The following is a 13309-nucleotide window of genomic DNA, read 5'->3' on the forward strand; positions in this document are numbered from 1 at the left end:
CCCGGGGGCGGGCCCTTTATTGGGGAGGGTTACTAGAGGCCCCCGCCCGGCAGCTGCACGCGCACAGGCAGGAGGACCTGCAGCTGCTCGGCTGGCGGCCACCGAACCTTGGTGACGAAGAAGAGGCGGAAGTGCTGCAGGCGCGCCTCCTGGAACTGGTTGGGGCCGTACTCGGGCCCATCAGTCGGCCGCAGCAGCGACAGGTACCTCTCCTGCTCCAGCAGACGGCGGCCCAGCAGCTCCTGCGCCAGGCCTGGCTGCACCGCCTCCAGCTGCCGCTGCACGGCCGGGAACAGATCCACCTCGCGCAGGTCAAACACCAGCGGCTTCCCGAACCTGCGGGGACAGCACGGGCCCTGGGCAGTGAGGGCTGGGGCGGGAGTGGGCATGGCGTCCGGGTGCCTGCCCTCCACCCACCTCACCTGAGCGCCCCCAGCAGCGCCAGCCGGATCCTCTCTGGCCGCAGGTGGTCGGGGTTCACGGCGTCCACGTAGTTGGTGTCCTGATAGCGCAGGAAGGTGGCCGCCTGGCCCGAAGGGTCGATGACAAGAGGCCACCTGGGGGGCGGCCTCCAGGTCACTGCCGTCTGCTAGAACCGCCAGCCCGCCCCTGGCCGGCTGGGACCACTGACCTGCCGTCTGCGCGGATGCGGTCACCCACATCCTTCATCAGCACGTCGTGGAGCTCGCTGACCTGGCACTTCAGCCCAGGCACCTCCTCCTCCGCTGTGGGGGTGTAAATGTGGGGCGGCCCAGATGCCCCCCAGGGGGCCCTCCCACCTCCAGCCCCAGCCCAACCCCACCCACCCTCCTGGGTCTGCTCCCGAAGCTCCAGCCTGGCCAGGGCCAGCGCCTCCTCTGCCTTCTGGGCCTCCTGCTGGAGCCTGTCCACTTGCTCCTCTGCATCCTTGATGGCCTAGAGGGGGCCCCCACGCTCTGCTCAGAGCAAGGTTGGACTCCAACACCCACCTGCTGTGTGCAGCTGGGACCCTAAGGAAGAGGGGGCGCCCCACCCCAAGAGGTGGCTGCTGGAAAAACTGACAGCCCAGGGGTGGGGCTCCCCAGGTCGGAGGGGGAGAAGCCAACCTGCAGCGTGAGCTCGGCCAGGCCCGCACCCCTCCGCTCACACTTGTCATGCTCCGCGATCCTCCGGTTGAGCTCGCAGTAGGCCTGCTGCAGCTGGGGGGCAGGGGGCGAGCCGACCTCTGGACCAGGTTGGGGGTCCGCAGGGCGCCCTCACACTCCCAGCTCTCTGCCTGCCTGCCCTCTCCTCCGGGGGCGGGCCTCTCACCTGCTGGTGACATTGCTGCTGCTCCTTGGCCAGCTGCTGTACTTTGAGGTTCATGCTATGGTGGAGGGGGGCGGTCAGAGCAGCCCCAGGCCAGCCCCCCGCCTCCCACTCGCCGCACCGTTGCGCCTCCGCCTCCTTGTGCCGTGCGGCCTCCTGCGCCCGGCGCTCCCGCTCAGCCTCCATGTTCCGGAGCATGGCGTCTGTGAGGCTCAGGTCCCATGACTGCAGCACGCTGACCACCGTGTCCAGTGAGGCCACCTAGCAACAGAAGCCACTGGTCAAGAGCTCAGGCCGCCTGTTCTTGACCTGGGGAGGTGCTACATTCCCACTTCAGACAGGACACCCCGGGACAGAAAGGCAGCCCTGACGGTGGGCCAGGAGGGGCCCGGAGCCTTGACCATCGTGATCAGCACCCACAACACCAGGCCCTGGAGGGTCCCCACAGCCTCCCTCCCAAAACCTCAGGCTCCGCATCCCCCCACCTGCCCTCCTCCACACCTCGCCCACCAGCCCCCACTGCAAGGTCCCTGGCTGCAGCCTTTGCTGTCCCCCCGCAGACCTCCATCTGTAGGACGCAGCCCCCCTCTGCACCCATCCCAGGCCCCATCGCTCCTGCGGAGTGAGGAAGGGGCCGCAAGAGGTGGGCTTCTCAGCATGGGGCACAGGGGCCTGGCAGCCATTCATTTCTGGACTCAGGAGGTTAATCCGGGTATAATCGAGTCACACAACTTTGATTTGTACAATGTTCAGTATGTGATTTGTATTTAAAAAGAAAGTTCAGGGAATTCCCTTGTGGTCCAGTGGCTAAGACTCTGTGCTCCTGATACAAGGGGGCTGGGTTCGATCCCTGGTTAGGGAACTAGATCCCACATGCCACAACTAAGACTCTATGCAGCCAAATAAATAAAAATAAATGTTAAAAAATTAAAAAATAAAAAGAAAGTTCAAAGATGTGCAAAATCAGAGATGAGAGAAATGGACAGATAGAGCAGATGACTAAGTTAATGAACTAAATGATAAAAGAATGAAGGATTCCTGGGTTAATTGAATGAACGGATGAAATAATGAATTGATACATAAAAATTAATAGATGAAGGGATTTAATGGATGAATAACTTAGATAAGAAACTGGTTGGTTGAACAAATGGATAGATGAAGGGTAAATCCAATCATTCAACACAACTTGTGAATGCCTTTCATGTGACAACCAAAACGCATGACATTGGGAACACAGTTGTGGAGTGAACTGGCACAGTCCCTGCTTTCTCAAAATTTCCTCTCAAGTATGGGACATCCCTGCTGGCCCAGCAGCTAAGACTCCGTGCTCTCAATGCAGGATGAATCCCTGGTCAGTGAACTAGATCCTACACACCACAACTAAAACCCGGTGCAGCCTAATAAAATTTTTTAAAGAGAATTAAAAAAAAAAAAATTTCCCTCAAAATTTACTTCTCAAGTAACAGCATGAGTGGGTGTGTGAATGGATGGATGGATAGCTATGTGAATTGATAGTAGTTTAATACATGAATAAATGAGGATGGCTTAAGGTGGTAGGAAGGGTAAAACGGATACAGTAGCAAGTAGCCAGACCAGCAAGTTTATTAATAAATGCCTCTCATAAGCTAATGAGAAAATGTATGAATTGATGAAAGAGTAAATCTACTTCAGGGAAAAAAGATTGGATTGAGTGGATAAGCTTATGAAAACAATGATAGAGGGACAGATGAGGGATGAAGGGATGGTGGACAGAGACAAAGCTAGTGGCTAGGCCACTCAGTTCTACAGAATTACTGGCAACTTCCCTTGTGGTTCAGTCAGTAAAGAATCTGCCTGCAGTGCAGGACACCCAGGTTCTATTCCTGGGTTCGGAAGATCCCCTGGAGAAGGAAATGGCAACCCACTCCAGTATGCTTGCCTGGAAAATCCCATGGACAGAGGAACCTGGCGGGCTACAGTCCTTGGGGTCACAAGAGCCGACCACGACTTAGCAACTAAACCACCACATTATTACTGACTTCTCTGTCTACTTGTTTCACCAGTTGCTGAGGTAGGAATGCTCAAATCTGCTACTATAATTGTGGATTCAGTTCTTTAGTTCTCTCAGTTTTTGCTTCACGTACTTGGAAGCTCTGTTAGTAGCTGCAAAAAACATTCAGGATTATTTTATCCTCTTGATGATTCCTTTGTTCTTATGAAATGATTCTTTTCTCCCCAGTAATATTCTCTGTTCTGAAGTCTACTTTTTCTGATGTTAATATAGTCATTTCAGCTTTCGTATATTTGGTGTGATCCCAGCACATTTGTCCCGTCCTTTTAATTTTCCCCTATTTGTGTCTTTAAAGTTTGTTTTGGCAGAATACTGTTGAACTTTTAAGAAACATGTACTCATTTGGCTGTACCGGGTCGTCAGCCTGGCATGGAGCCCTCTGCTGCGGCACGGCCGTCTCCGGCTGTGACTCACGGGTGCTGGAGCGGGGTCGGCGCCTGGATGAGCTGCTCCTCCACACGTGGGGTCTTGGCTCCCCGTCGAGGGATCAAACCCACATCTCCTGCATTGGAAAGTGGATTCTCAACCACTGGACCACCACCAAGTCACTATAGTTGGATTTTTTTTTTAATCCAAAAGACAATCTGCCTTTTAATTGGGGTCTTTTGACCTTCTACACTTAATGAAGCTGTTGATATGGTTGAGTTTAGAATTACCCTTTGCTTTGTTTTCTACTGGTTCTACATATTCTTTATCTTCCTTTTCCTCTTTCTTTTGCACTATAACTCTTATCGATATTTAGTTGTTGCTTTAGGGCTTCCAGCATACATATACCTGTAATTTATGACAGTCTACCTTTAAATTATATTGTACCACTTCACATACAAGAACCTTCCACAGTATATGTTTCATTTCCCCTTGCCAACCTTTATATTTGTGTCACACGGCTGAACCTAACAACTATAATTTGTGCAATTTTCAGTATGTGTACCTCCATGTGTTATAAAACCACATGACACATGCCATTATTTTTTGTTTCAACTACCTTCTCAGTTAGTTTAAATAATAAGGCAATATCTCATATATTTACCTATGTAGTTACCCTTTCTAGTGCTCCTCACTCTTTTGAATGGATCCATATTTCCATCTGGCATCCCTTCTATTGGTACATCTTCCTTTAATGTTTCTTATAGTGTGAGTCCACTGGTGATTGAGTCTTTAGCTTTTATGTGTCTGCAAAGGTATGTCTTTATTTTGCCTTCAGTTATGAAAGATACTGAGTATAGCACTGAGTATAGCATTCAAGGTTGACAAGATTTGTTTCCTTCTTCAGTACCATTAAAGACGCTGCCCCACTCTCTCCTCACTTCCACACTTTCCAACAAGAAGTCTGCCATAATCCTTATCTTTGTTTTCCTATGTCTTTTTTCCTCTGGCTGCTTTTAAGATTTCTCTTTATCACTGACCTTGAGAAATTTTATCGCATTGTGCCTTAGCCTGATTTTTCTTCCTGTTTCTTGTTTATTGAGATTTGAGGAATACAGTTTATACCTTGCATCAAATTAGGAAGCCTTAAGGTTATGATTTCTTCAAGTATATGTTTTTCTGTCTCTTCTCTCCTTTGGAGACTCTACATACACAGTAGGCCTCCTGAAACTGTCCACAGCTCGCGGATATTCATCATTTGGAAGAATTCCTCTCTCTTCTGAGTGTTTTTACTTGTAGTAGTTTCTATTTTGTAAGCCTCAAATTCAGTAACCTTTACCTCTGTTCTAAGTTGACGTTAATCTCATCCACAGCTTCTTGTTTCTCATCTCAGACACTGTCTAGAATTTAAGTTTTTTATGTCTTCCATTCTCTATTCAATTTTTTGAGCATCTGGAATACAGTTACAATAGCTGTTTACAAGTCTTTTCACTAACTCTGACATCCACGTCAGTTTGTTTGTCTTGACTGGTCAGGTTTTCTCATGGTCATATTTTTCTGCACCTTTGTATGCCTGGTAATCTTTAATTGGTGCTAGACAGTGTGCATTTTGTCTTGTTAGGAGCTGTATACTTTGTATCTCTATACATATTCTTGAATTTTGGCATACAGTTAAATTACCTGGGAAGTTTTACCCTTTGGGTCTTGCCTTAAGATTGGTGAGGCTGCACCAGAGCAGCATTTATCCTCACTACTGAGGCAAGGTCCTTCCAAGCGCCCCACCCAGTGCTGCAAGGGCTGTGAGAGCTCCTGCCCAGGCTGGTGGAGACAGGCTAGGTACTCCCTCCTTCCGTCCTGACAGGTGCTCTGTCCCCAGCCTCGAGGCATTTCCTCACAAGCAGGAGACACTTCGAATTCCCTGGATCCCCAAAGGCCCCCTACACACCTCTGGCGCTCTCTCTCTTTAGAGTTTTTATCAGAGTAGAGCTGCCTCACAGTGTCGTGTTAGCCTCAGGTGTGCACCAGAAGCGCATCAGTTTTCTACATACAGCCACTGGATCATATGACTTACCATTGAGTTTTGAGAGTTGTCTAAATATTGTAAATACGGGTCCTTGATCAGATGTGTGGTCTGCAAGGATTTTTCTCCCTCTGTGGCTTGTCTTTTCATCCACTTAACAGGGGCTTCAGCAGAGCAAAAGCTGTACATTTTGATGAAGCTCAATTTGTTGGGGTATTTTTATTTTATATATTGACTGTGCTTTTTGTCTAAGAAATCTTTCCCAAAGATTTTCTCTTGTGCCTGTCTATATGTTTTAGAGTTTACGTTTGCATTTAAATCCATAATCCACTTTGAGTTAGTCTCTTTATAGGGTGCAAGGTTTAGGTCGAGGTTCATTCCTTCGCCTGTGGACATCCAATTGCTCCAGCACCACCTCTTAAACTGTCCGGTACCCCCCCACAGCCAGAGGGCTCCTGCTCCCCCCTGCCCAGCTGCGTGCTGCTCCTCTCAGTGCCCCCTGCACACACATCCCCCAACTTAGGTACCAGTGGGTTCCACATCCTCCCCAACACCCCTCAGCCTGCACGCTTCTCCAGCGCTGCCCCGGGCCCACCAGGGCAAGAGCATCTGAAGGGTGGGCCTCCCTATGCGCTCCTCCCTCCAGCCCCCCTGAGGCTGTGGCCAGGCCCTTCCGTCCTCCTGGCCTCACTATTGTTCCTTCGTCTGGCCTGGAAGCAGGAGTAGTCTGAGGCCAAAGGCTCTGCTGGTCTTTTAAAACCTGCTCTGTTGCTTATCAAAGAGCAGAGAAGAGCAGCGGGAAGGACGAAGGGCAGCCCTGGAGCAGGACCAGGGGCGGGGCTTGCGACTTGGGGGCGGGGCAGGGCAGGGCTAGAGACTCAACTCAGACTTAAACAAGGTGGTGGCACTGGCTGTGACCTGTTTTCACAGCTGTCCCCAGAGGTCCTGGGCCACCTATCTGACCAGGCCCCTGGGCCCGGGAGAAATCCAGCCCCCCCTGGTTTCCAGCTGAGGGCCTGGGAAAAGGCCCTGGTGCTGTTTCCAGATGCCAGGGAGGAGCTGCCAGGCCGAGGCACCCTGGGGCAGGGGCTTAGGGATCAATTTTCTCAGAAACGGGGAAATTCTGAGGGTGAGGGTCCAGATGGGCAGGCCGAATGCTGCCCTCAACCCCTGGGCCCCCGCGCTGCCCCCAGGAGCCTTGCTGTTGCCCCACCTTCCTTGGAAACAGTACTTCTAAGGTGGACTGAGGGTCCAGGGAGAAGAGAAGAACCCTGGCCAGAGGCCCGCGGAAGTCAGGAGCTGTAGTCTTGATGGCGCGTTCCCGGGAAAGCTCACAGCAAGGACTTCCGTAGGGAGAAGGACTGCTGGGTCCAGGAAGGTCAGGACCCAGCCGGTAGAGCCACTAGGCTCCTGACAGCTTTGGGAGAGGGGGAGCGAGCGTCCCGCGGGGGTTCTGCCCTCCTTCGTGCACCTGCTCGGGGGTGCTCCCGTCGTCCGCATATACCCGGGGGTCAGCTCCGAGCTTCAGAAGCACCTCCACGGCTTCCAGGTGGCCCCCAAAGGCCGCTCGGTACAGTGGGGTCCGGCCGAAGGCGCCCTGCGGGACACGCTGGCTGAGCAGGGCCTGCCAAGGCGAGGCGCGGCCCCCAGCCCTCGCGGGCCCGGGTGCTCACCTTGCTGTTGGGACTGGCGCCCTGTTCAGCCAGCAGCTGGATGGCCAGGGGCTGCCCGCCCGCCGCCGCCTCGGACAGTGGCGTGTTCCCGCCGCTGTCCTCAAAGTCCACCAGGGCCAAGCGCCACTGCAGCCGCCGCGCCATCCCCGCTGCGTCGCAGCCCACGCCCTCGCGGGTCAGCAGCTCGTCCACCTGAGCCAGGCGGCGGTCAGCGGCGCCCCAAGCTCAGGACCCGCCGCCCCGCCGCCCCGCCGCCCCGCCGCCCCGCCGCCCACCTCCCGCAGGACCGCCTGGATCTCGCCCAGGTTCCCGTCGAAGGCCGCCTCCAGCAGGCGCGCCCCTCGCAGCCGCTCCTCCTGCCGCCGCCGTTCGGCCGCAGCCGCTTCTTCCTGCCGTCGCCGGGCCGCCTCCTGCTCACGCCGAACCTGGGCCACGAAGGCCTGCGGGCGGTCCAGTGCGCTCACCGCTCAGCCCTGCATCCCCGCCCCCAGCCCTACAGTTCCCGCCCCCTAGCCCTGTGTCCCCGCCCCCGGCCCTGTGTCCCCGCCCCCAGCCCTACAGTTTCCACCCGCTGGCCCTGTGTCCCCGCCCCCAGCCCTACAGTTCCCGCCCCCTGGCCCTGTGTCCCCGCCCCCGGCCCTGTGTCCCGCCCCCAGCCCTACAGTTTCCACCCGCTGGCCCTGTGTCCCGCCCCCAGCCCTACAGTTCCCGCCCCCGGCCCTGCGTCCCCGCCCCCAGCCCTACAGTTCCCGCCCCCGGGCCTGTGTCTCCGCCCCCGGGCCTGTGTCCCCGCCCCCGGCCCTGTGTCCCGCCCCCAGCCCTACAGTTTCCACCCGCTGGCCCTGTGTCCCGCCCCCAGCCCTACAGTTCCCGCCCCCGGCCCTGCGTCCCCGCCCCCAGCCCTACAGTTCCCGCCCCCGGGCCTGTGTCTCCGCCCCCGGGCCTGTGTCTCCGCCCCCGGGCCTGTGTCCCCGCCCCCAGCCCCACCTGACCTCACCTCCCTCTGCAGCTTCTCCATCAGTTCCTGGTAGTCCTGGTGCTCCTGCTGACGGCGGGCCAGCTCCTTTCTCGCCAGGAGTTTCCGGAAGGCACACTGGATGATGGTGGCTGCTCGGTCCTCCACGGTTGGCCCTGCTAGTGGGGAGAGGGCTTATGGATCCCAGGATTCCCCTCCACGCTGCGATCCTCGCGGCTGCGGGGCCAACACCAGGTGTGCCACAGCTCCAGGTTAACAAGGCGAGTGGAGCAGGCGAACTCCCTCCCGATGGGACCAAAGGATCAAAAATGTTCTAAAATCCACAAACACGATCAAACGAGAGTAATCCAGCGGCAGAGAGCAAATGAGGCTGCACCGGATCTCTGGCACAAAGCCTGCCCTTCCCCACCCCAGACACAGCTGCGACCCTGCAAACACCCTCTGAGCCCCCAGCTTGGGAAGACGTGTGGAGATGGTGGTGGGAAACCCAAGCAAGACTGAGAAGCCACTGTTGATCCTCAAAGACCCCTTCCCTCTGAAAGCCAGAAGGACCCCTTCCAAATTCAGGCAGCCGCACCCAGAGACAGGGCCGACAGGGCTGAAGTGGGTGATCTCAACCACAAGCGCACTGGAGCTCAGAAGAGGGAGCCCCTGGGAGCTGTGATCCATTGGCCCTGCACTCAGCCTGGAGCCCAGCGGCACACTCGGCCACAGCGGAGGGTCCCAGCGTTCGAACTAGAAGAGGCATTCACACCCACCTGCCACTCTCTGACCCTGTGATGTGTGATGGCCTGACCTCTCTGCGCCTCAGGGTCCCTTTCTCTAAATGGGATGATGGCAGTCATACCCCACAGGGCTTTGCAACAGTCCAGTAATAGCACCAGTGAGTGCTGAGAGTAACTGCTCAACCTGTGTTCTTGGTTCTCAGAACTAAGAGTCAGAGCAGAGAAGCACCAGACCCAGCTGCCAAGCTCAGCGTGAAAGAAAGGGCAGGGAGAAGGTGCACACCTGCCGTCAGATGATGTGGCATTCAGGAGACTGGGAGAAAACAAGCAGAAGAGCCCGCTCTCCAAATGCAGTGCAAGCCGGGGAGGAACTTAATAAAAACAGAAGTTCAAGGGATCAAACACAAGAGGAAAAAAGCAAAATGAGGAGGCAAATAATAGTCATCACAGAAAAGATGGAAGACAAGTCTCAGTTCTGCAGGCCAGCAACTACAGCAAGAGCAGCCCGAAAAGGAGCCCGTGTGGTGCAGAGGGGAGCACACAGGTGAGGGCACAGAGTGAGGACAATGAATTAGTGTCTCTGGAATGTGGAGTCTAGTGATGGGGAAAGTACTTAGAAATAAAACACACAAAATTTTCTGAAATGAATCTTAAGACAAAAACGACAAAGAATACACCAGGGAGCAGAACAGCTGGCATCAGATACGTCCTACTTAAGTGCTGGCCCTTAAGAAAAACGTTATTTGAGCACCCAAGTAGGAAATAAATCCAATTGAGCTCTCCTGAGACATTTTATAGCGACATCAAATGTAGAAGTTAGCAAGTGAGCGCAGCCAAATAAATAAATATTTTAAAAATAAGTTTCAAAAACTAAAAAAAATTTTTTTTTTAAATTATTCCTGACTGCACTCTGACAGGTACCAGAAGGTGCCAGGAAACAGACCCTAGCGACACGAACACGTAATATACTTGGTCGTGTTTCTGTCCTTGACCTGGCACCCAGCTCCCTAGCCGTGGGACAGACATGAGATGCCAGTAACCCGGGTGAGAAGCGCAGGAATCACAGTGAACCAAATTCGCACCTGTGGCTGAAAGGGAAGCCTGCGTCCCTTCAGGAGGCAGCCCAAGACCCACCTTGGCGTGTACAGATCTGCCTCCCAGCCTCCCAGAGGCCCCGGTCCACTGACTAGGCCCTGGAGGAAGGTCAGTAGGCAGAGACTGGGGACTAAGCTCTGGTTCTGAACCAGTTCCCAGGGCCCCCAAACACTGCCCTATCCACTAGTCAAAGTGGGGCTTATCACGCCCAGGAAACACTGGCCGAGCTGTGCCTGGATTCCTGACTCATAGAGACCACGGGCTGAGACACGGCCATTCCCATGGCCGAAGGACCTGCCAGCAGGCAGAGCGGACGGCCCCCCGCACTGCGCCGAGGGAGCTCACATGCGTGCGGGAGGTGTGTGCTGGCGCCGCAGCCCGGGGCCTGGGCGCCCGGCAGCCCCGAGCAGCTCTGAGCACACCCTCGCGCCGGCGCCCAGTAGTGCGGGCCCCGCGGCCGCTCCGTTTATCCCGCCAGCAGGGGGCGCGGGACGGGGCTCCGGAGGCCAGAGGCGGCGGCAACGCAGCGCTGCCCGCCTGCTCGACGCCCCTCTGCTCTGGCGCTGCCGGGCAGCGACCACACCTGTCGGCTCCCGCAGCCGGCCCCACGCGCCAGGACGCCTCCTTCCGCCTTGCCCGCGGAGAGCGGTCTTTCTGAACCACGATGACCTCATCCGAAGCCCCCTTTGCTGCACGCAGGCCAGTAAGGAGCGTCAGGGGCTGAGCAGATGGAGCAGGGAGGTGCAGGTGGGCTCCGGGAAGAGGCCCATGGCGGCCCAACAACGTTTGTTTGTTTAAGCCTCCTGCTATGAGGCCCCCTGGGAGGGTTCAGAGGACAGTCCTTCATCAGTGAGAAACACCCCTGACCTCACCCTCGGCAGGCTGGGCTGGTGCTGGGAGGCCAGTGGGCTGTCCTCAGGTCGGTGGAAGATGGGAGCCCAGAACAGAAGAGGCTGAGCAGCAGCAGTGAGCTGTGCGGCCAGGGTGCTATCGCCATAGGCAGCAGTCAGGGGGGCAGTCAGGACGCAGAGACCCCGGGGCGAGAGGCAGGGCAGGCTCCATCCACCCGAAATCTGACATCAGCCACCAGTCTCTCACCCAGTTTCCAGACAAAAGTCAAGGCCAAAGACTCACAGCTGCTATGAGAGAATGCCAGATGCCCTTGGTGGAGGCCCTGCAAAGCCTCTCCACGTGCTCTCTCCAGGTTGGCCTTCCCTTGCCTGCCCCGGAGGAGTTGGTGGCCTCTTTCAGGGTCAACGGCGCCCTGGGGAAACGGGGATAGAGGCCTTTTGAGGCCTGTAGACATATCTGAACTGACACTGCTGCCTGGGGGAGGGGGGGCACATTGCAATATCATCATGGCCCTGTTTGAGCGAAGGCCAAGGGGCAGGCGGCACTGTGCCCCAGTCCATTCCCAGGTCCAGCTGGGACAGGGACACCTGGCTGCTGGCGGAATGCTCACACTGGCTTCTTCACCAGCAGAGCTGTTACCGTAGCAAGAGCCAGAGGGGAGCCTGAGAAACCCCCTTCCCGCCAGGACCGTGAACAAGATAGAACAATTTCCTGGAGGAACTGAAGAGACTAATACCAGCACCAAAGACGTGAAGGGACCCCTATAAACATAGTCAGTTGACCTTTGACAAAGGGGCAGAGGCAATGGGTGAAGCCAAGATGGTCTCTTTAAAAGATGTTGCTGCAACACTTGGACGTCCACACGCAAGAAAGTGAATCTGGATACGGATCTTACACCCTTCATGGAGATTAACTCAAGATGGATCACAGACCTGAATGTGAAACAAAACTGGAGCATTCCCTGGTGGCCTAATGGTTAGGATTCTGGGCTTTCACTGACGCAATCTGGGTTCAATCCCGGGTTAGGGTACTGAGATCCCATATGTCTTACAATCAAACCAAACAAACGAAAAACCCCACAGAACTTCTAGAATAGAAGGTAACAGAGGAGAAAACCCAGACAACCTTGCGTTTGGCAATGACTTTTTAGGTACAACATCAGAAGCACAAATTAATGAAACAACTGATAAGCTGGACTTCATTAAAATGAAAATTTTCTTCTTTACTAAACACAGTCTGGGAGAAACATTTGCAAAAGACACATTTGATAAAGGACTGTAATCTGAAATACACAAAGAACTCTTAAGACCAAACAGTAAGAGAACAACCTGATATTAAAATGGGCCAAAGAGCTGAGCAGACACCTCACCAAAGAACCTATACTGTTGGCACAGAAAACATGTGAAAGATGCTCCACATCACCTGTCAGCAGGAAATGCAAAGTAAAATAAGAGTGAGATACCTCTGCACGCCTATTAGAGCCAGAAGGCAGACACTCTGACACCAGGCGCTGGCGAAGGTTCGGGGCAGGGGAACCCGAGGTCAGTGCTGGTGGGAGCGCAGGAGGGTGCAGCCGCCTTGGAAGACAGTTAGGCAGTTTCTTATAAAACTAAACATACTCTAATAATTTGAAAACTGTGCTCCCTGGTTTTTACCAAAAGGAATTGAAATCTTATGCTCACAACAAATCCTGCACGCGGATGTTTACAGCAGATTTATTATAATTGCTAAAACCTAGACTCAACCATGATGTCCTTCAGCAGGTGAGTGGGTAAATAAACTGTGGTTCATCCAGACAATGGAGCCCTAAAAGGAAGTGAGCTCTCAAGACACAGAAAAACACAAGAGGTGCCTCCCTGCGGACTGAGCCCTGTGGATGGAGGGCTGCAGCCCCCTCCACCCCCAGGAACGCCGTCGCGCGGCAGACAGGAGTGCAGCCAGGTGTGCTTTCTGTCCTGAAGAATTGCTGTGTGCCTGACGCTGCAAGTCCTGGAGTGAGCACCCCAGCTCCTTCACTCAGTAATATGCACTTATGGAGGAACCTTAAATGCATACTCATACTGTTCACGGGGTTTTTAAGGCAAGAATACTGAGGTGGTTTGCCATTCCCTTCTCCAGTGCACCACGTTTTGTCAGGACTCTCCACCATGACCCATCTGTCTTGGTTGGCCCTACACAGCATGGCTCATAGTTTCCATTGAGTTAGACAAGACTGTGGTCCATGTGATCAGATTGATAAGAGGCTTATGGAAGCTTCCTGATGGG

The 13309-nt window shown here is 54.6% G+C and overlaps 1 protein-coding gene across 7 annotated transcripts in view; it reads right to left on the minus strand.

Annotated features, from left to right (window-relative positions):
* The window catches only part of IQANK1 (IQ motif and ankyrin repeat containing 1), a 22665-nt gene continuing 9356 nt past the window's right edge, over nucleotides 1-13309 (minus strand). For 3 of the 7 annotated variants that reach the window (XM_043879678.1, XM_043879676.1, XM_043879681.1), the window contains 10 exons: nucleotides 8394-8527; nucleotides 7672-7836; nucleotides 7397-7588; nucleotides 7195-7320; nucleotides 1291-1548; nucleotides 1086-1178; nucleotides 807-915; nucleotides 632-725; nucleotides 423-557; nucleotides 1-336 (listed from right to left, as the gene is read on the minus strand). In XM_043879678.1, the coding sequence (XP_043735613.1) occupies nucleotides 33-336; nucleotides 423-557; nucleotides 632-725; nucleotides 807-915; nucleotides 1086-1178; nucleotides 1291-1548; nucleotides 7195-7320; nucleotides 7397-7588; nucleotides 7672-7836; nucleotides 8394-8527 (1610 nt within the window). In that variant the 3' untranslated portion in view covers nucleotides 1-32. Of the gene's footprint in view, nucleotides 337-422; nucleotides 558-631; nucleotides 726-806; nucleotides 916-1085; nucleotides 1179-1290; nucleotides 1549-7194; nucleotides 7321-7396; nucleotides 7589-7671; nucleotides 7837-8393; nucleotides 8531-13309 lie in introns of all 7 variants that reach the window. The other 4 variants (XM_043879675.1, XM_043879679.1, XM_043879680.1 and 1 more) reach the window with 2 other exon arrangements.

Source organism: Cervus elaphus, chromosome 21, assembly GCF_910594005.1.
Source record: "Cervus elaphus chromosome 21, mCerEla1.1, whole genome shotgun sequence".
Lineage (NCBI taxonomy): Eukaryota > Metazoa > Chordata > Mammalia > Artiodactyla > Cervidae > Cervus > Cervus elaphus.